The sequence below is a fragment of the Budorcas taxicolor genome, chromosome 2 (genome assembly GCF_023091745.1).
Source record: "Budorcas taxicolor isolate Tak-1 chromosome 2, Takin1.1, whole genome shotgun sequence".
NCBI lineage: Eukaryota > Metazoa > Chordata > Mammalia > Artiodactyla > Bovidae > Budorcas > Budorcas taxicolor.
The window spans coordinates 154,964,965-154,987,377 of NC_068911.1; the positions used below are offsets into that span (position 1 = coordinate 154,964,965).

A 22,413-nucleotide genomic window follows, 5' to 3' on the forward strand; every position below is an offset into this window, starting at 1 on the left:
AGGTTATCTAGTATCACAGAAGCAGAACCACTGATTTTTGAAAAATGAGTTCATGTCACTATTGCTTGCTTACTAAGTCACTTCAGTCATGTCCAACTCTTTGCAACCCTATGGACTGTAGCCCACCAGGCTCCTCTGTTCATGGGAGTCTCAAGGCAAGAATACTGGAGTGGATTGCCATTTCCTTCTCCAGGGATTCCTCCCCCCCTCCAGGGATTGAACCTGCATCTCTTGGGTCTCCTACATTTGCAGGCAGGTTCTTTACCACTAGCGTCACCTGGGAATGTCAGTATTACATTTCAATAAATCAAAACAAGATTAAGAATAGGAAACAATAAGACAACCCTGTCCCATCCCTACTCTTAGCCCCATGCAATGAAGGATGGTTGCCTCTTGTTTTCATTATAGTGCATGCTGTCACTGAGTCATGTCCAACTCTTTGAGACCCCATGGACTATAGCCTGCCAGGCTCCTCTGTCCATGGAATTCCTGACAAGAATACTGGAGTGGGCTGCCACTTCCTCCTCCAGGGGATCTTCCCAACCCGGGGATCGAATCCACGTCTCCTGTGTCTCTTGCGTTGGCAGGCAGATTCTTTACCACTGAGCCACCTGGGAAGCCACAGGTGATCTGAATTACTCAAACAAAACTAATTTTTGTACAATGCATGTTGGGGCAGTATCAGATCCCAGGTATATTCATTATAATGACTGCAATCTGAATGGATACCACTATGAGTCCTTGGGCCTTTAAAATGTCTAAGTAGAATAACTGAAAATACCCCAGTCACCAAGAAACTGCTTTTCCTTTGATGGTATTCAGCTTCCACATTTGCCTTCTTCAATAGAAACAAACAAAAGCATGTTTTTTTTGTCAGAGGCCCACATGATTTTTTTTTTAAGTAAACAATAATGAAAGCTCTATTGCAACAAACAGTATTCTCTCTTTACCAAAATGCATTTAGTTCTTTTAAGTACTATGTTTCTCAGCATAGCTCTATAGGGTGATTCTTTTTCAATACCTTCCAAGTTTAACAAGAAAATGGAACAGAACATGAGACAGTTTAAGCAGCTTGCCCCAAGACACACAGCTTATAACTGGCTGTCAAGTATTGCAATCTAGTGCTTTTGACTTTGGCGTTCCTGCTTAGATCAATGAGTTACACCCACATGGCCATCAATTCACTAAACAGGAATTCTCTGTTTTTACTCATTTTCATACCTATCGATATTATTAAGCAGTTTATAGCTTCTTTTCTAAAATTACCCCTTTTCCCCCTAAGGTCACCTACAGAGGATGACAATGCATTCAAGCAGAAGATAATATCAGACATTAACAGAAGAAACATTCACTAGTGAAAAATATAAAGAACAATTCTAGAAATGGACAAATCATGAGTTGGGTCTCTACTCTCCACTGCTTTCATTCAGCACTTCCTAGAAAATGTTCCTCAAAACTTAGTAGTCTGATACTCAACAAAAGGGATCCATAGTCAAATTAGAGAATGCCAAGTTAAACATGTTTTTATACTGCAAGATTTGTCAGAGCCTTTAGTAGGCTAATATGCACTGGGACTCTGAAAGATAAAGGGACATAATTTGAAATATTTACCAGATTTTTGATTCAAAATCTTTTTTCCTCAAACCACCATTCCACAGAGCCCACTTTGGGAACAAGCCTTTATTATGAGACACTGTTTGGTTTCTAGGCATTCAAAGATGATTACAACCTAGTATCATGCCTCTAGAAGCTCATGGTCCAAGGGGGGGTGGATATATGATAATACAGTGTGGTATGTGTTTTAACAAGGTATAAACACACTACTGTGGCATCAACAGAGACTAAAGGAATTCTGCCTAGAAGCATCACAAAAGGGATGACCTTGAACTTGAAGTTTTCCCATGGAATTGTACATATAGAGGGTCATTTCTTTTGAGGATTTTTACATTTCATCTTAGCCAAAAGGCCGAGAAGTGATACAGAGTGTTTCTTTAATCTGTAAATATCTAATTAGACTTTTTAATGCAAGCAGGGCAAAATGAGACGTCAGTATTTCATGGGGGGAAAAAAAGACTGTTATTTCTTTAAATAATACCTGCAGTCCCCTCACAGCTAAGAAATACTCCCTACAAAGTAGGAACAACCCTTTGATTCTACAAAATGCACTGTTTCAAAGGGTCTCCCAAATTTATCATCTTTTCCATTGATCAGTGGAGACAACCCAATCACTAATCTCAGAAACTCTAGTTCTCTGAACTCTAGCTAAATGTCAAGAGTAATTTTTAAATATTATACTACACATTGAAAAATATACGCCTCTGATGGAACCCAGACTGTTTTGCAGAGACAGATTCTTTTTTAAAAAAAGAAAAAACAACAAAAAATAGTACACAACTAACGACTGAATCCAGTCTTCTGCGTCTGCAGTACAAAGCACACATTCAGCCTCTAATTGAATAAATATGCAAGTATTCAGATTTCTGTAGATATTGCCATTTTGCGAATGCAGTAATAAATTAAAAGCTTTACGTTGCATTCCAACCACATATAAAGGGTTGATTCAGGCCGTTGGCCTCACACTAGAATCCAGCACGGCTTTCCTATGTTTTACTGATTACAAAGAAAAACTTTTTACTCTAGTAGCTTAATTATAAACCAAGCAATCACACTCAATTTTTTCTCCTTGATGGCTAACGGAATTCAAATGGACCTAAAAACCATGGGGTTGTTACGTTTGATTTGTTCAATGTACAAGAGAAAGCAGCTGATAGAATTTCTATTTAAATCAATATAATTCACATACACATACAAATTTAATTCAGCAAGAAAGGGTTTCTCGTGGCTCATTTCAGTGACATGAGTTAAGATTTAGTCACTGGAGGCTGCTGCTCCTTTCTTCTCTTAAAAAGGGAGATTTTGGCCAAGGACTTCTTTCTCTCACAATTCTTCAACTCTGGATAACTAACACAAGAGGCTGTGGCTAGAATTGATATAAACCAGTGCTCTCCTCATACTCTTTAAGGGTAGCAACCACAGCCTTCGGAGAAAAACCAAAGGCACCATGTCAATTGCAGCCTGCCTTGATTCAACAAATGGATTAGCAGCAATGTTTTCACCACCAAGCAGGACATCTTGAAAACTTAATATGGCAAAATGGAAATCTGCAAATGGTCAGCGGCTACTCTGGTGTAGCTGAAATGGGCTTATTGATGATCATAAATATCCTTGAGCCTTCATAAACATGTAAGGCTTCTGCACCTCATGAATTGCTTTAGAAATGAAGCAGAAAGAGGCTGAAGCTTCAGAGAGGCTGCCACTTTCTCTCTCCAGGCTTTGTTTGACACTCAACCAATCTCTTTAATGAAAAGCACTCTTTTCTATCCACCGATGAATCTCTGGAAATTGTAAAAAAAAAAAAAAAAGAAGAAGAAAAGAAGTGCCTCTGTTGGGAAATGAGTTGGTGGCAGGCCACCTGCTTGCCTGCTCCTTCACGATGATAAAGGTAAGTTGAGGGCAGAGGATCTGCAAACTTGTGTGTGAAATGGACAGAACAAATGGCCTGGCATCAAGTAGCTTCTGGATGTATGCCCAAAATGTCCAGAAAAATCGCTCTCCTGAAACAGGAGCTGCCACGAGGGGAAGTCTTACTGCTTTCACATGCATCAACAGTACAAAAGAAGGTCAAGGAATTGCCATGCCACAATGAAAGGGACATTCTTTCTATAGGAAACAGAAGAGTATCCATCACAAGCATTCTTAAGGACGGTACCCCATTCACATAACAAACTGATCTGTAGTAAACCCTTACACCTTCGATGGACACAGATCCTTCATCTTGCCTTGCAGCTAAGGAATTTGAGATAATTAGGAACACTGTGGTCCAAGAAACGACAAGCAAAATCAAAAGCAGTCTTGAGATTGGTGTATACATATTAACACTAAAATGCATCTCCCTAATAAGTTTCAGGATTAACAAATGTTTGTCAAAAGAAACTGTGCTGAGCAATTGAAATCTGATTTGAAATGGAACCACAACAGTCTAATACATATATGCATGAAATGGAGAAGCTGCCTAACAGGCGTAGCTGACACCAAATATGCAATTTACATACATTACACACTAATAATCTCAATTTTAATATTATTCTTTAAAAGCAACTGGATGGGTGGTGAAGTAAAAGGGTTCCTTTTGTAAAATATGAATAAGAACAAAAGTTGATCCTGGCGTCTTCTGCCATTAACCGCAATCTTGTTAGTATAAAGATCTGTCTGCTCTTTCTTGGGTCTGTTTCAGAGACAGCATCTCATCCCCACAAAGCTGTGATGATTCAACCAGACTTAAGAGAGGTATGGTCCATAAACTTGATGAGATCTGCGGACCTACTCTTTGTTCCTGAGGTGCTGAGTGGTGAGCAAACATTCAAGCATGTTGAAGCCTGGTACACAAATCTTTATGAGAATTTTTTTTCTTTCCTCAGTAGATTACCCATGAAATAGGACAGGTGTACTGGTTATTCAATTACATCTTACCCAAGACCTGGACAAAATTTTCAGTGAGGTCTGTGAGCATAGATCTTACCGTGGGGATTTATTAATAACAGTTAAACATTGTCTAAAACAAAACTTTTTTTGTAATTTAAGCCTATTTTCTTATTTTATCATTGGTTTCACTCATAAAACCAGAAACAAAAATCACTCCATCTGTTCTAAACATAAAATGTGTTCATAATAATCCAGATTTATACCAAATGTATTTTTAAGTATTGCTGAATTGAGAGAGTACTCAAAATTTATAGCCTCTGAGGTTGCAAAGAGGACTTCCTCTTTTTAAGGAAGAAAATGCTTAAAATGAACACAGCAAAGGCTCAGAAAGCTTCTTGGATATCAAATGGCTCCACAGGAAAAAAAAATGTCAATGATATAAGAGTAAATGAATCAAAACCATATGGATCAAATTTTCCCTAAAATACACAGTTTGAAAAATTAAGGAGGAAAAGTGCTTGGCAAAATGTGTTTTAGGTTTTACCAAACCCAAAACATTTGAAGAATCATTTGCAATGGTTGATGAACTCTAAATGCAGCCAAGTTGGCCCATTTTTGCACACTACATAACAACAACAAAAAAGCCTCCTAGAAACCTGTAACCCACTGATACTGTATTTCACTCAAGGAATCATTAGAAGCTGTCACCAAAAACTGTGGAGTTTTGTAGGATTTGGGTTGGGGGGGTTGAAATGATATGTTTGTTCATTTTATTGTCCTTGTTTTGGAGGTTTAGCTCTGTGTGTTTTGGAGGTGGGGGAGCAGTCAGGGTAGTATTTCTTGCAAAGGAAAGTTAATTAGAAGAACATGGGCCAAATGTTAATTAGTCTCACGTCTCAAGCATCTGGTTGTATTTCCTTGGCTCCATATTCCAAGTCGGCGTTCCTTTTTCTCCACTGCACATGCAGGAAGGTGCTGGGAACATACCAGCTGGGTTTGGAGGAAAAATACATGGTCTCTATTTCCCTGTTTTCTTTCTGTGATGTCCCCACACCAAGAACACACAACTTTTCAAAAGACGGCGCTACTGCAGGGTATAGTGAGTTGAACGGTTTTCTTTTCAAGGGGTGTTTTGTCATTTGTTATAAAAGCCTCATCTTCTAGAATGGTTATGTAGAAATTCAGAGACAGCAGAAAATTTCAAGGAAATTATCCTGTTCTCCTTCCACTCAACACTGACAATCTCAAGATGTCTTAACAAATCCAGCTTTGGAGGGAGCCCAGTCGTGAAGCCCAGTCGTTCATCTGTGAAGCCTTTCCATTCTCCCCGCTGGAAAACCAAGTTGAATATCAGTGCTGGAGCCCATGGAAAACTTTCTACGACATCATGCCTCTTTGGCAAATTAAATGTGTAATTTGGTTTATTAAAGAACCTAGTGAAACTGGAAGAGAGACTTCTCTGGCAGTCCAGTGGTAAAGAATCTGCCATCCAATGCAGGGAACGTGGGTTCGATCACTGTTCAGGGAACTAAGATCCTGCACCACAGGGCAACTAACACTGCAAGCCATAACCCGAGAAGCCCACACGCCACAACTGGAGAATCCCATGCCCTGAAACTAGTGAGGCCCACACACTGCAACTAGGAAAGCCTGTGTGCTGTAATGAAGACCCAGCACAGCCAAAGAAGCCTGGAAGAGAGACAGACATGGCTTTTACCTCTGCCAGTGACTCTAACTGTGTGGCACCGGCCTCAGCTCTTCCATAAATAAAATGGATACAGTTATGGAGTACCGCAAAACAAAATACACTTGCCAACAATTCAGGAATGCACAGACACTTTAAGCAATTTGAGGAAGGATATGATCAATGTCTCTAAAAGTTTTCATCAGGATTCTGAGATTCAGAATGTCACACGTTTGTCAGTCCGTTGCTACTCTCATCTGACCAACTGGAGAGTGACCTTTTCCTCGGCCACTGCTTCACACCCATCCCTCCGAGAGCTGAGGATTTCTCTGAGGAAAGCACTAAGGGCATCTGAGAAACACCCTTCGACTCATGGCTCTGATGCCAAGCCTTAAAAGAATCTTTGTTTGAGGGGGCAGATAGATACGTTAGAGGCCCTGGAGGAAAATCAACTAAATCACACACACAAACGTAAGGAATAATTTGCTTATCATAATGATGTCTATTAATTCCATTAACTAGAAAGCTGATTTTACAATAGTTCACACACATTCTAACGCGTGATTTCCAAGTCGGAAGGGCAAATGATACATCAACATCAATGCCAGTAGGAAAAAAATCAAATAAGATGCACAAATAAAATGGCATCTACTAAAGAGATCTACAGTGAACTGATCATAATGACTCAAAAAACTTTAGATCCAATTTCATTTAAATTAGTAGATAAGAAAAGACCAATGATGAAGTACAAAGGCAGGGAAAAGGCAAGGTGGAAGCTTACATATTTTATGATATAGTATATACATATACTATCTCAATTATGTATGTATTTTTAAAGCATAACACCCAAAAAGAGCTGGAAGGTAAAATGCAAAAATATTAGCAGTGGCTGCCTAGGGGAATTTTTTTCCTACTCCAGAGAAAGGAAATCCTAAAAAAAAAATTTTTCCCCATTTTCTACAATAACCAAAAAGTACTTTTTATTACTAGGGGAAGTTAAAAGATTGATAAGAAAAATGCATAAAGCAAAAAAGCATGTAAAGAGTGCATTAGAAAAGAGTGTTAATTAACCCAAATCCAAAAGTTTAGAAAACTACCTTCTATAAAATTATTTTAAAATATGAATAAAGTCCCCACCTTTTTTTTTTTTAATCTGTCTTCTCTCCACCCAATTGGGAGCTGTAAGTAATGAGGTTTTAGATGAGGAGCCAGGAATTCTATCTAGTCCCAGCTCTCTCACTATCAGCGATATGGCCACAAGTTCTCTGAGCCTCAGTTGATTTGTCTGCGTATCAGACTTTCAGCCAGAGATAGGAAGTACAAGAGTTGGAGAGAAGAGGAGAAATGGCAGTTGTAGGATTAGTTCCTTTAAGATCTTTTTTTTTTTTTTTAATGTGGACTATTTTTAGTGAATTTGTTACAATATTGCTTCTGTTTTGATTTTTTGGCCCTGAGGCATGTGGGATCTTAGCAACCACGGATTAACTCGCACCTTCTACATTGGAAGGCAAAGTCTTAACCATGGCACCACCAGGGAAGTTCCCCATATTTAATATTATATGATCCAGTATATCAATAAGCACTTCCCTATAACAAGCAAAAGGACTCGGCCATCACCATTCTTTGCTTTTTTCTTTAGATAACAGGTAAACTAGCTGTTATATGTGGATTCTTTTCTTCAATTTTCTTTACAATATTTTCTTAAACTTTTTTATTGGAGTATAATTGTATTACAATGTGTTAGTTTCTGCTGTAAAACAAGTGAATTGGCTCTATGGATACAATATCCGCCCCCTCTTGGACCTCTGGCCACACCCTGTGTCATAGCAGACCTAGCTTCCCGGCCAGGGATCAAACCCACACCCCCTAGCACTGGAAGGCAGAGTCTTAACCACTGGACTCCCAGGGAAATCCCTGCAATATTTTTAATAAAGACAAACAAACAAAAACAGTGAACACATCCCTCTTCGCTTAAATAGAGGCATTACTGAGAAGCAGTCAGTCTCAAAGACTATAGAAATGTAAGTCGTAATTCCCAATTTGCCTAATGCTCCTATTTCATCTATTTCGTAGATACATCTGGCAAGATGTTGATTCACTCAGCTATTTTTCTCCAATTTTGTCTAAGGAAATAAGGAGGAACTTCATATTATTCATCTCTCTTCTAACTCACTAGAGATGCTACAGTAACTAACACAACTGGTGGTTTGAGGAGGAAATATATGGTAGAAATGCAAAATATTCTGGATATCCACAATATAATAAGTAAGGAGTTAACATAATGTATAAGAGCATTGTAAAGAAACACAGGAGAAGTTGCCCAAGGAATTTTCCATTGCTTGATAATGGAATCATTCCTGCCCTACTGCCAACTCTAGAATCACAGCCAGTCTTCTTGAAGTCAAGGACTAACAGTCTCAAAGTCAAGTGCCAGTACTTCCACTTAAATAACAAAGTGTAATACGTGTGTTATAATACTCGACCACTGACACATGCCAAGAGAATCCTGGGTCTCACCTTACAGAGTTGAAGTTTACTTTTATGCAAACTCTCAACCGAATTGTGTTCATAAAAAACTTTTCTGTGGCCTCAAACTACTTAATGTTTTAAACTGCAGAGACAACAACTACTTCTGATGTTACTTGCAAACTGTGGGAGAAGCTTCTATGCTCTAAATGCAGGCCTTTAAACATGAATCTATTAATATAAGTCCATGATTTTCATGCAAAACCACATTCACAAATGCCAGTACTTGGAAATTAAGTCTATTAAAGTCCTGTAGGAAGCACGTCCATTGTTTTCATGTTGCTATTTTGCAGCCAAGGTTTAAAGCCACCTCTTAGTTTTTATCCCAGGATGTGCTATAGGAATCTATGAAACTTAATTACATTTACTGTTACAAAAAAGGATTTATGAACTTATGCCTTTAGGCAGAAATGTTTATTTCATTGCCTTTGCTATTCATTCTTTTCAACTGCAACAGCTTTGAACTTTTCAGCTGCTCAGAGTTATCACCGTTATGCAGAGCCCAGGAACTCCACTCCCAAGACGCAAACCACAAGTTGAAGAAAACGAAGAAGGCAAAGATATATGAGTCCTTATTTTGGCCACCCTTTGTGCCATTAAAATCTCATTTTCTGCCTATTAGAATGCCCTCTTGGTGCTTAGGCAGTGGTGATAGTCAGTGATTAGTGTGTAATTGAGTATAATTGTCTTTTCACTTTTCATTTGTGTCATTCTGAGCTTCTCTCTGTTTTTCTAACCACCAAGAGGAAAAAGGGGGTTAAGAAAAGATAAAGCTGTTAAAACTCTCACTCTCAGCCCTGAAGAGATTCTTGATTGCAATTATAGATTGCAACCCCTTCGTGACATTTCTCCAAATTTAGCGGGCAGCTCTCCTCGCCACCTGGGCCAAGTGCTCTCTAATAAAATCAAGTGATCTGTATTTAAACAACTGCTAATAATGTCAACCCCAGACAGATGCCACATGTAGGAAATTTAACCAACCCTCTGACATGCAATTATCAAGGCAATTTATTAATATAATTTCTCAAGAAAAGCTCATAGTCCAATGCAAATTAGAAAAACAATTACAACATTCAAATTCCTATATATTCCCAAGGAGCAGTATTCTCCTATATTTTACATTTATAACTCATTTATCCCAGAGTTCTGCAGCCATCAGATGGGTCATTCTCCACACAACTTGTTAACCTTCTCTCTGAAAATTATAGAAAAGCTGTGGTGTTTTCTTATTAAGCGTTCTTGCAACAACCCTATCAGCTGACCAAATACCATTTTAAAAAATATGTGTGAACTTCTTACCCAAAACCCAGAATTACTACATGTGGAGCAGATGACACCTTGACAACTAAGTATAAACAGAAAATCTCCCTGATTATGGTAAAAGTGGCTTGAATTTTAAGTCTAAGCTCTAACTCTTGATACAGCCCATAAGAAGGGTGGAGAGAAAGGAAACCAGAAAACTGAAATCATGTGGCTTGTATAAAGAATACATTATGGTTTAAATTTGGCAATTCATTATATGACTGCCTCAGGGAATTGACTATTTGGTTCTGGTATACAGCAACTCGCCTGTCTGGAAACAGGGGACTGACCTGAGGTGAAAGGCCATTGCCAATGGCGGGGTTCATGGGGTTGGAGGGCCCGGATGGAGGCACAAAGCTGTCTGTATAGCTGGAAAATCCATGCCTGGTGCTGGGGAGGCAGTAGGCAGAGCTGCTGTCCGGGTTGGAAGGAAGAGTGCTTTGGTGTACAGTGCTCGGAGGAAGCGGCTGAGGTCTGTGGACGGTGCTGCTGGGGTCCGACACGGCTGCAAGGAAGAAGGTTATCAGCCATAAATCTCCTTTGAAGGCTGGCAGAGAAGGTTCAGTGCAAAAGTTCATAGTCACCGACCCATCAGTATATCCACTGGTCAAATAAATGTAAATTTCATACTGTACTTCTTGATATGTAAGTATAGAACCACTCCTAACAAATAGAGCCACATCTCTTCCGCACATATGTACAAGTACATAGTTTATTTATATGCTTTCAAGGAACACTTAACCAGAATAGAAATTCAGAAATCACTTTAACAGTCAGAACAAACCTATATTAGTAGTGAATGTTACTAACCAACATAAAGATTAACCAATGTAAGAATTGCATCTTAAATTTCTTATCAAATAAACTTCCAAAACACCTAAATATTAGTGTGATAATATAATTTAAAATGCCCACAATGCTATCTTTTGTAATCCAAAATAATTTAGTCTTCTTATTTATCCCGTTCACCTCTATGCAGTAACACCTTTTTGCTGTTGCTAAGCTGTGTCTGACTCTTTGCAACCCTGTGGACTGTAGCCTGCCAGGCTCCTCTGTCCATGGGATTTCCCAGGCAAGAATACTGGAGTGGGTCGCCACTTCCTTCTCCAGGGGATCTTCCTAACCCAGGGATTGAACCCACGTCTCCTATGTGGCAGGCAGATTCTTTAGCACTGAGCCACCTGGAAAGCCCATGCTCTAATATAGAAGGACTTTATCAAAGTTTGCTGCTGCTGCTGCTAAGTCGCTTCAGTCGTGTCCAACTCTGTGCGACCCTATAGATGGCAGCCCACCAGGCTCCCCCGTCCCTGGGATTCTCCAGGCAAGAACACTGGAGTGGGTTGCCATTTCCTTCTCCAATGCATGAAAGGGAAAAGTGAAAGTGAAGTCACTCAGTCGTGTCCGACTCTTAGCGACCCCATGGACTGCAGCCCACCAGGCTCCTCCATCCATGGGATTTTTCCAGGCAAGAGTACTGGAGTGGGGCGCCATTGCCTTCTCCGTTTACCTACCCTCAATTCCTACCCCAGTGAGGAGCCATCAGAACTTCAGTTAATTGCAGACTAGAGTACAAAGGTAGAGGTTTTAACAAAGGAAAAGCCAATTGCGTGCTTATTTTGGGAGATTGTTTTGGTTCATTGTTTGGTTTTGTTTAAAATCCTGAAACAATATTATATTACAACACAGTTTAACTAGAGAGATTCAGACATGTCATAGAACGAACTATGTTTCTGAAAGGTGACAGGTACTTTCAGGACAGGTCGATATAATGTAACAAACATACAGACAGCCACAGGGACATCACAGAAAGAAGATTTCACCCTATAAAGCAAGCAGCAGGGAACAAGACTGGGAATTACATTTTAACCCCTTGACTGCCTTCCTCCATACCTTGTGGAATAGCTGTGGGCTGGTAAGAGGTCTCTGACAGCTGGTACGTTGGCAGGGTCGGCATGGCTGTGGGAGGGAATCCCCCCGGAATGAGATGGTTGAAAGCCATCAGTTGATTGGCCCCAGCCTGCTTCCTCCATCTTGCACGGCGGTTGCTAAACCAGACCTATGGATTTAATTTAAAATTTGAGAATTTCACTGATGAAATAATAGTACATTCTTAATGAATTTTTCATGCTAAAACAGATTAAAGGCCCTTTACTGAAAGGGCAAACAGACACAAGAGTCCTCTACCTTCTGGCTTGTATCGTCAGGGGAGAAAGGAAAGTTAGATGTCAGGGGTCAGTAGAGGGACTTCAAGGGCTTTTCGAGCCCTGGCAAGAGCGCCCACATGAACTCTGGGGTGACTATGGGGAGGGATGGCTGAGCAGAGGTGCCATTGGCACCCTCCCACTATCATGTACTACAGCACTTCAGGGGGGATCCAGGAGTCTCTATGGCTCCCTCCATGACATGTGTCCTAATTTGGCCTTGCCTACTGCACTAACCCTTGTATTTCGTAGTGTTATCAATGTGTCTGTATTTCTATGGACATTATGTGCACAGCTCCTAGAGAGTCTTATAAAATTGACCAGAAGGATAAGTGGAGCTATTTTTTACCATCTCTTCCAAAATGTGAGACATTATACTGATCTTAATAGAAATTAATGTTGAAGAGGTACTTCAAGAAAAGAGAGCATTTTATCTATGAAGATCCCTTACAAAATGAGTTTGTTTTATTATTTCTTTCCATAACAGCTGTAAGCACCTATCTTTTTATCAGAGGAAAAAAGGAGTAGATAAGATAGGATCCCTGAGCTCAAGGAGCTTACTGTCTTTTCTTCAAGGAATTCAGAGTGGTCAAGGTCACCAAACTAATTGCTCACTAGAGGTAGAAGTTCCATTTTGGAAATGCAGAGAATCAGGAAAACTTTAGATGAGAGATAGAATGTCAACTCATTTTAAGTTTGGATATGATTTCAAAAAGTGGTCAGTCCAGATGGAAGAGATGATACAAGAGACCAGCATGCTTAAGAAAAGATGACTTGATTTCCCCACAGAACCAAGTTAACACTTAAACAACTTAATTCTAAATTTTAAATCACAAAATTTTTAAAAGAGTGGAGAGAGGAATGTCTCCCTCCCTCCTTTCTTAAACAAGAAAGCCCAGTTTAATAAACATTTTACCAAGGCATCTGCTTAAACTTTTGCTATTCACTCAAGCATCTGTCTGCAAAGGAGTCTGGTCTTCTCTACCCATGCTGCAAGATACTAGTAAGGAAAGCTGTTTGAACTTCCTCAGAACACTAACATTTAATACTCCTTAAGTATCCCACAGGAAAAGAAGGTAAGTCAATATTTTCTCAAGTTGATACATAATTGAATTAGAGTTTTACTTAACTTAATAAATTGCCACCTGGGATAATAGAACCAGGAACGGCATTCAATTTCGGTTCTGGATCAATTGTGTTTTCTCACTGAAAGTCAAAGTGACTGTTACCATGACTCCCAGAGGCATCAGGGCAAAAAAAAACTGTTTTCAGGGAAGTGTTTGGAACAAGCTGGTTAGCCTGAGGAGGCTGAGGGTAAGGAATGAGGGTTGTGTTCATGCCTGAGTGTACTATACTATCCCACGCACCGTGGTCATATTTCATAGTACATAACCTCAAGATCAATGAGGCACACCTGGCTCAAGTGAAGGGTCCTCACACTTATCTTGACCAACCCATGTGAAATGCATCTTCAGCTGCCTAGGCAGGGAGGCAAGTTGAATTTCCAAAAGTTACGATGTGACTTCACTCATTCAGACTTACTGTCACAAAACCTACTGGTGAGATTCATTATGAAGATCTCAGAAGCTTGCCCTTCTGACATTATCGGAGCATGTCTCCAATCTCTCTGTGCCAACTTCCTGCTGTAACCTTTAGATAAGTAAACCAAATTTGATTTATCCAGTGGGTGGGCTCTGCCTGGTTACTCCATCAATCCCAACCTACTTTTGATTTATGTTCATGGTAACTCCTCCATAACCCAATTTTTAAAATAAAAAATGTCTTCATTCAGATAATAAATTAGAAGGAAGATCATGACTTTCTACAAATCCCTTCAAAAGATAAACCCAAAAGGCTAGGTGTACAAGGTAGTTTGGTTTTGTTTCATTTTTAAACAATGGTACAAGTAAACATTGATGACATGGAATAAACCCACCAGGAGGTGGATTTATAAGTTCTTATATTTACCATACAGTATATATTATAACTACCATAAAAGACAAGGAATAGTTGGAAAGCAAATCTTTACTGAAAAACAAACCTTTAACAGGAGGTTTAAGAGTTTCCCAAAGGAAGGAATTTAAATGTTGTTTAAATTCAGGCTAAATAAATCCAGAGGGCTATCTCTGAGAGAACCAGGGCTTCTTGAGGACTGAACTGCCTGTCTCTGGTTAACTCAGTTAACTAGAGTTTTCTATCATCTTGCCCCTGGCAGCCTCTGCATCTCCAAGAAGCAGCTGAAACTGCCAGAAGCAGAACTGAAGTAAAAATACACTGAAGTTGCAAACTGGGAAATGGTCCTTGCCTTCTTGAGGCTTTGAAACTCATAAAACACACATCTATTTTTTATAGGAAAAAAGTGCCCTTGAAATCACCTTCATTTTAAGTACCCAAGCCACGCACAATGATTCTGGGGTGCTGTTATTACCCCATCTGCGACTGAAAGACATTCCCCTGGCACTCAGAAGTTCTACCTAACTCTTCCGATATTCTATCACCTAATTCCTAACAGACAATCAAGGAATAATCTACTGAATGACACGTGTTAAGTGCATAAGACTGAAAAAATCACTTAAAATGGGTGGAAAGTGAAAGCGTGAGTCGCTCAGTCATGTCTGACTCTTTGCAACCCCATGGACTACAGAACACCAGGGTGCTCTGTCCATGGAATTCTCCAGGCAAGAATACTGGAGTAGGTTGCCATTCCCTTCTCCAGGGGATCTTCCCAACCCAGGGATCAAACCTAGGTCTCCAGCATTGCAGGGAGATTCTTTACCACCTGAGCCACCAGGGAAGTCCCAAAATCGGTAGAAGGTATTTATGATTTGGTTTTTACAATGACTAGAAACTTTTCTTTGTTTTGAAAAGAGTAACAATAGCAACAATCTGGACTTTGAGGTTCTAGAGGAGAGTATGAGTGTTCCACCAATTTCTTAGCCAGTAGGGCAGAAAGAACAAGTTTACAAAGTCAGCTTGTGGTTATTGTTGTTCAGTCAGTAAGTCATGTCTGACTCTTTGCGACCGCATGGTCTGTAGCCTGCCAGGCTCCTCTGTCCTTCACTATCTGCCAGGGTTTGCTCAAATTTATGTCCATTAAGTTGGTGATGCTATCTAACAATCTCATACTCCGCTGCCCCCTTCTCCTTTTGCCTTCAGTCTTTTCCATCTCAGAGTCTGCTACCTTCCTGTTAAATGTCACTTTACAATCTCTAATTCAGTGTGATTTCACTCTCCCCAGCATTACCTGGCCTTCCACATCACATTTCGCATAGTAAGGAAGTGGGGCAGGAGGCATATACCAGTGGATAACTACTATCAGGCACAGTTGTTTATAATTGTCTGTGCAATATCACACAACATCAGAACCTTCCCTTGCAGCAAGTTTTTATTTCGTTTGATGAACTGCAGCCTGGTTCAATTTCACCTGCTCCCTGAATTTTTCCATGCTTGTATGTCTCTCTTCATGCTTTTGGAAATGATCTTCAGGTCCATTCTGGAGTAACATAACATCCGATGATTTTTTGAAGCAAAATTGAAATTGATTGAAAGATCACTATTATATCCCAATAACTAGAGGGAAAAGATAATCACAAAAGAATAGGTTTTTATAAATTTTCCTCTTCCTGAATAAAATAAGTGACCAATTTGTTCTCAGCAATAAAAGCTGGATAAAAACTCAGTATTTTAAAAAATACAGTCATACTTTACATTCACATGGGAGCAATGCAGGCAAGAGTTGAATCCCAGCTTTTCCTGTCCCTCACTACCTCTGTAACCTTGAAAAATTTGCTTAACGTCTGTGGGCCTCTGTTTTCTCATCTACTAAATGGGAGGGAAAAAAACTCCTTCACAGGATTAAATGAGACAACATGAACAATTAAATGAGACAATACAAACAAAGCTTGTAAAAGAATACTGTAAAAAAAAAAGTGTGTTCAGTAAATGTTAGTTATTAAGTAAAAATGTCACATTGAGAAATCCAAGAATTAAAGCCTTTGTTTTCTGAGTTCTGTCTATAGCCAAAGCCTTTCATGCCCCTGAGCAAGCAGGAAAGTGCCCAAATAACACCTCAAATAATTGAAAGCCAGTCTGGCTTGAACGGAGGCTTAGGTCCAAATTGTTTCCAAGTTTCATGGATTAGTGCTAATTGTCCTATGGTGTAAGCCTAATTTAGCTCTCAATAAATTACTGGTTCACATTTTTGGTGTGGTCCTCAAAAGCAATCTAACCTACATTATTCCAGATGGGTTATTTCAAATACAGTTTGAAAAATAGGAAGAGAGTGTAATCCTTAACCCTTAGAATTTACAACAAGATTACAAAATGTTTCTTTAACTACCAGAGGTGATACTAAAGTGTCAATTACAGTACTTTCCAAGTAGGTAAATTCAGTGTCCTGACAATCTGCTTGCTCCCTGGAACTTCTTACTCACACTCTACCCACCCAGCCCTCCTACCACAGCTGCTACCCAGCCTTGACCACCATGCAGAGAGCAGGCTGGGGAGAGGACGGTCCAGGCTGGCAAGAAGAAATGCCACGCTGCCGTGAATATCACACATGAGGGCATACACAACTTTATACATCACAAGCGCAAACTGTGGCAGAGAATGGTAGGATGACCGCATTTTTGCTTCCTTATGGAGTTCAGGGCCAAATATTTCATACCTATCTTAACTTCTGTACTACAGAGATCTGTTAGATGGTTTTAAACCATCACTGGGCTTCCATGAGAATCCCAAATTATCAGTGTTAGAAGGGTCCTGAGAGACCATGCATCTTAGGGGCTTTTAATTAATGAAATGATCAAGGGGTGGTAATTTGTAAGAATATGAGGAAAGCTAGCGGCCCTCTCCCTACCTCACACTTGTGTGCACACACACACACAGGCAAAAGCAGAACGTCTGTGTACAAATGTCAAGTTTCCCAGGTCTCCTGAAGTCCATTCATGATTATCCTAGTCATTCATGGACCCAGCCTAAGGCCATCTGATCTAAATCCCATATTTTAAAAATAAAATTTTAAAAAATGAAGCCCAGTAGGATTAGAGCAAAATTAAGTGACTTGCTCGACAAAACCCTTTGGATAAAGCTGAGACCAAAACCCACATCTTCTGACTCCTAGTTAAATCCTTTTTTCCACAAGCAGCTTCCTTTCCTGTCTTCCATTACCTGGGTGGCAAGAAGACTTGCCTGCTTCGTACAGTTCTTGGATGGAATATTTACTAAAACTTTTACACATCATAAGTGTTTGCAAGTCATTCCTTACAAAATTGTATTTTTTGCCATTATTTTCATAACAGCTACCAGGGAGATGAATTAAGCGAATTAGGCCTTTGCTGTACAGTAATTCTTAGATTGTGTACTCAGATTCAACCCTGATAAACATAACATAGTTATTGTTCAAACAAATTTTTTCAAATACTGACAAAGGTCTACGTTATTAAAGCTTTAATCTCATCTTTATCCACGAGAGCTTAGAAATTTTCTTCCATGGAGGGAGGGGAATGTAGACACATTTGGGGTGGTTTTTTTTTTTTTTTGATTTGGTGTTGGGTTTTCCCAGGTGCCCCAAATTAAACTAACACACTTTCTGGCTATCACTCAACCTGAACTGACGCTGCTACTGCTTTCCCAGATCCTTCTAAAAACTAAAGGATTTTGTTCTGGCATTTTAATCAGTGATTAACTACTCCCTTCTTTTTCCTGCTGGGTTAAGTAAAAGATCCATATGCCGGGTGTTGTAGGGAATTTGTTAGGCTGTAGATCATAGCTGTGGTGCAAGACATGATGCGTCTCAAGGGAACTAATGAAACCATAAGGAATGTAAAGAGTCACCGGGTTAAAGCCACATTAGGACAGCTGTTAGGTTAATGAGGGCCCTGCTTTGGAGAGGAGGTCACTGTACAGAAAAATATGAACCACTCTTTACTGGTTTGATCCCCTGTCCTCTGGAAGTTAATGAGCCATTCTTGCTCTCCTCCACATTTCCTGAACCAGATGCGAGTGTCCGGCGCTGTACAAGCTGCACACGGTTGAGATGAATTCTGTCCCCACGTACTTGTCTTTGGCGAATGCAACAAGCAGACAGAGAAACAGGGAACACTCTTCTCAGTTTTCTATCACTCTGTTTGATTTCTTTAAATCCAAAGTTTATTTTTTGACTCTGAGTTCAGAACTGATCTCCAGTCTGTCTTAAGGGCAGACCCACTATGTGGGCTTGGCCAGCCTGGGGAGATAGGGACCAGACCCTGGGATATAGAGGGCACTCAATAAAGGTTTGCTGAAAGAAAGGAAGAATGAATGGACCTCAACTTCACATTTAAACTGGGTGATCACAGAACTATAATAAAAGGAAACAGATTTGATATAAATAATACATATAGCATTGTTATATAATTATAATATGTACACTGTATATGTTACTATAAATAATATATTATGATCACACATTATATATGCTATATAAATATGATATATGAGTATATGTTACTATAAATAATATGTGATATATACATACATCATGATTTGTGGCTGAAAAAGTGTTAGTCATTCAGTCGTATATGACTCTTTGAGACACCATGTACTGTAATCTGCCAGGCTCCTCTGTCCATGGGATTCTCCAGGCAAGAGTACTGGAGTGGGTTACCATTCCTTTCTCCAGGGGATCTTCCCAACCCAGGAATCGAATTCAGGTCTCCTGTATAGCAGGCAGATTCTTTACCATCTGAGCCACCAGGGAAGCCCAGTTTGTGGTTAGAAGTGGTCATTTCTGGGAAGGAGCACTATATCCCAATGTATTAAATACAGGGATTGAATAGGTCCAGCTGTAAAACATTTGTGCTATAAATCCCAGCATATCTGGGACTCTTCGCTGCATGTGCCTCCAGCTCACACAATCAGATGCCTACATTCCACCTTTCACAGCAGTTCTCTCCTTTCCATTCCCACTGCTGCTGATCTATTTCATGTCCACCACCTTCAATGCCCTTTGCATTAAGTTTAGCTGCCTTGCCTGAAACCCAGGCTCTCCACAAAATGTATGTAAGCACTCAAAATTTCACTATTTTTTATGGACCACCCCTACAGTCCACAGAGTGCCTGGAACATAACAAGGATCCCTGAAGTGGTGAGTGTATAACAAGAATTGACACACCTCTCTATATGTTATGTCTGATAGAATCATATTCTGCCCAGAATGATAACTGAAGTTAAGAATGCACATTTCCTAAGTACCAAAAAATAAACACTAAGAAAGGACCCTGATGCTGGGAAAAATTGAAGGCAAGAGGAGAAGGGGGCGACAGAGGATGAAATGGTTGGATGGCATCTCTGATTCAGTGAACGTGAATTTGAGCAAACTCCAGGAGCTAGTGAAGAACTGGCATGCTGTAGTTCATGGGGTTGCAAAGAGTCAGACAAGACTTAGTGACTGAACAAAAACAGCAAGAATACAAAGAAAGCAAACAGATCTCCAATCAGCTTCCTTCCTGCCACCCTACCACTCCCTCTATTTAACCAAACTAAACTATTCACTGTTTCTTCAACACGACTAGAGTGAAAATGAAAGTTCATCTGACATGTAACTTGTGTGCGTCCAGCCCTCTGTGCTTCTGCTCATTATTCTGTGTTACTAAAATGCTCTCCCACCTGCCCTGCCCATTGAATATCTATCTAGACCCAGAAGTCCATCTGAACCCTCCCTTCTTCATGAGCCCCCCTTTTTTACCCCAACAAGATCTCACACCTTTCCTCCTCTCAGCTCTCACTGCACTTCATCTCTAATATGCTTATCATATCAGCTTTGCTTTCAAATTATTTGTGTGTTTTTATTACCCCATTAAACACTAGTTCCTTGAGAAATTTGTCCTCATTCTTCTTGGTGTTCCTTGACTTTCCAGCACTGTGATGATCAGATAGAAAGTCAAGCTGAGAAAAGCAATCTGACTTGGCTCTGCAGACTGTAAGAGGCTATTCCAGAACAATCTGTGATGGGAGAGATAGTTAGATGCATAGGGGAAGGTGTCAATCAATCTAGAGATCACATCAACTGCCAAGTTCGCTGCTGAGTCCTCAGTCTCACTCTAACTATGAAAGTCAAGTATCTGGGAATAACATGACATTTCCGGATAAGGTGACTTTAACTCCTGGGCCAGTAAATAATTCCAGGATACCCTGAAGCACTTGTAATCTTTCCAGCAGTGCTTTTCTACCTTGGGGAGACTGTTCATCATTCATAATGAAATATTACTTGATCACTCAATAGAAACAAATTACACCAAAGTAGCCTTTCTCCAGGGTTCAGAACACTTCTAAGTTGAAAAGGTAATTTTACATGTTCTTAAAATAATACAGTTACTTGAAAAGCTTCTAGACTTCAAGAAAAGGATTTTACCTTATACAACTTTGCACTTCTTCATGACTGAATGGCTACAGAGAGGAAATATATGGGATCCAATTACCGTGATCACTTACTAGCTACATGACTTTGGGTGGTTACTTCAATGCTCTGAGTCTGTTTCCTCATCTATAAATTGGGGATATTCATAGTACCAACCTAGGGTCTTAATGATAAGTAAATGAGTTAATCCACACAAAGCATTTACAACAGTGCCTGGCACACAACAACCACTCAAAACTTCGTTGTCGTCCATGTTCCACCCCCCAAATCTATGCATTCCCTGGTACATAACAAGGATATCTGAAATGATGCGTGAGTAACATGAACTGACATTCTTCTCTGTATTACATCTGATACGGTTATTAACACATTCTCGTAATGACGACCAAAGTCTAAAATAAGAACATACATTTTCATAAATACAAAATATACTAAGAATAGAAGGAAAGCTAATTAAATAGATCACAGTTTTAAATCAATGCATATAAAATACTCGTATCAAACAATGTGACAGAAAAGCCAAATATAGCCATCATATCAATAATTGGACTTACCGAACTAGTAAGAGGAAAAAGAACATTTTCTGACTTACTGGTTAGCATAGTAAAATGTTGCTGTATCCCACAGACATACCTTGAGGAAAGGGGCAGGGGCGGGTGAGGGGGCAGAGGCGGGGTGAGGGGGGAGGAGCAGTGGTGGGAGGTGGTTGGACCACACAAGTGCAAATAAAAAGAAAAAAGAGATCATGATATTGTTATCATGACAAGGCAAAATGTAAAGGAAAGAAATCAGAAACGGAGAACTTTAGAATGTGAGAGGCTGCCATTCACAATGAAGGACCATTCCTAACATAGTTACTCTCTTGGTTTGAAGTACACCTTAGAGAGGAAGATGCTCTTGTTCCCTGTCTGGGTTTACGCAGCACAGGATGTTGGGACGTTGGTACCTGTACTCGGGCCTCCGTAAGCTTTGCCCTCTGGGCCAGTTCCTCCCTGGTGTAAATATCAGGATAGTGGGTTCTCTCAAAAGCCCGCTCCAGTTCTTCAAGCTGTTCTGCTGTGAAGGTGGTGCGGCTCCGGCGCTGTTTCCTCTTGAGGGGCAAATCTGGTTCAGAGTCGATGTCAGAACCTTCATCTGATTGGGGTGCCGAGGCTAAAAAGCACAGGAGAAAAGAAGTGATCTAATGTGTGTCAACAAACAAGTCGATGGAGTTCCCTGCTAGCCTAATGGTTAGGATTCTGGACTGTCACTACCAGGGCCCAGGTTTGATCCCTGGTCAGGCAACTGAGATCCTGAAAGCCGCCTACTGGGGCCAAAACATGGCGGGGGGGGGGGGGGGTGAGGGGGGGGGTGGGGGGTGGGAAGTATGACCAAAATATAATGACTCAAATCCTAAAGTACACTGCCAAAGTCAACCCATGAACACCAAGCCCCTCCTTGCAGAAGTACATTAAATAGTATTTAATCTCTTTCCCAACCCCATCTCCAGGCTCCCCCAGGCAGAAATAATTGCTCTCTGCATCTGTCATACTAAGTGCATTACAAGCTCTTAAAAAGCAAGGAGAGGCTGCCTCCATTTTTTCTGCCCCTCAGCCTTAGCATTTAATGGATACTTGGTTCTTGTCCAATATGAATCACATTTAATTTGGTTCCTGATAAATTTTCACCAGCTTTTAGACCAGGAGAAAATTTGTCAAAGAGTGATTTTTAAAAATAAATATTCCAAAACTGACTTTGTATCTAAAAAGGCAATAACAGTAAACTATCACAAGAATCCTATAAATTTGTGGACTGTACCAGTCTTGTTGACATTGTACCGG

At 40.1% G+C, this 22,413-nt stretch overlaps 1 protein-coding gene across 1 annotated transcript in view; it reads right to left on the reverse strand.

Moving 5' to 3' along the window:
• The window catches only part of PAX3 (paired box 3), a 101,279-nt gene that overhangs the window by 8,872 nt on the left and 69,994 nt on the right, over positions 1 to 22,413 (reverse strand). Inside the window, exons 5-7 of the mRNA XM_052635446.1 lie at positions 21,540 to 21,745; positions 11,885 to 12,050; positions 10,285 to 10,499 (exon numbers count right to left, since the gene is read on the reverse strand). Coding sequence (XP_052491406.1) covers positions 10,285 to 10,499; positions 11,885 to 12,050; positions 21,540 to 21,745 — 587 coding nt within the window. The remainder of the gene's footprint in view (positions 1 to 10,284; positions 10,500 to 11,884; positions 12,051 to 21,539; positions 21,746 to 22,413) is intronic.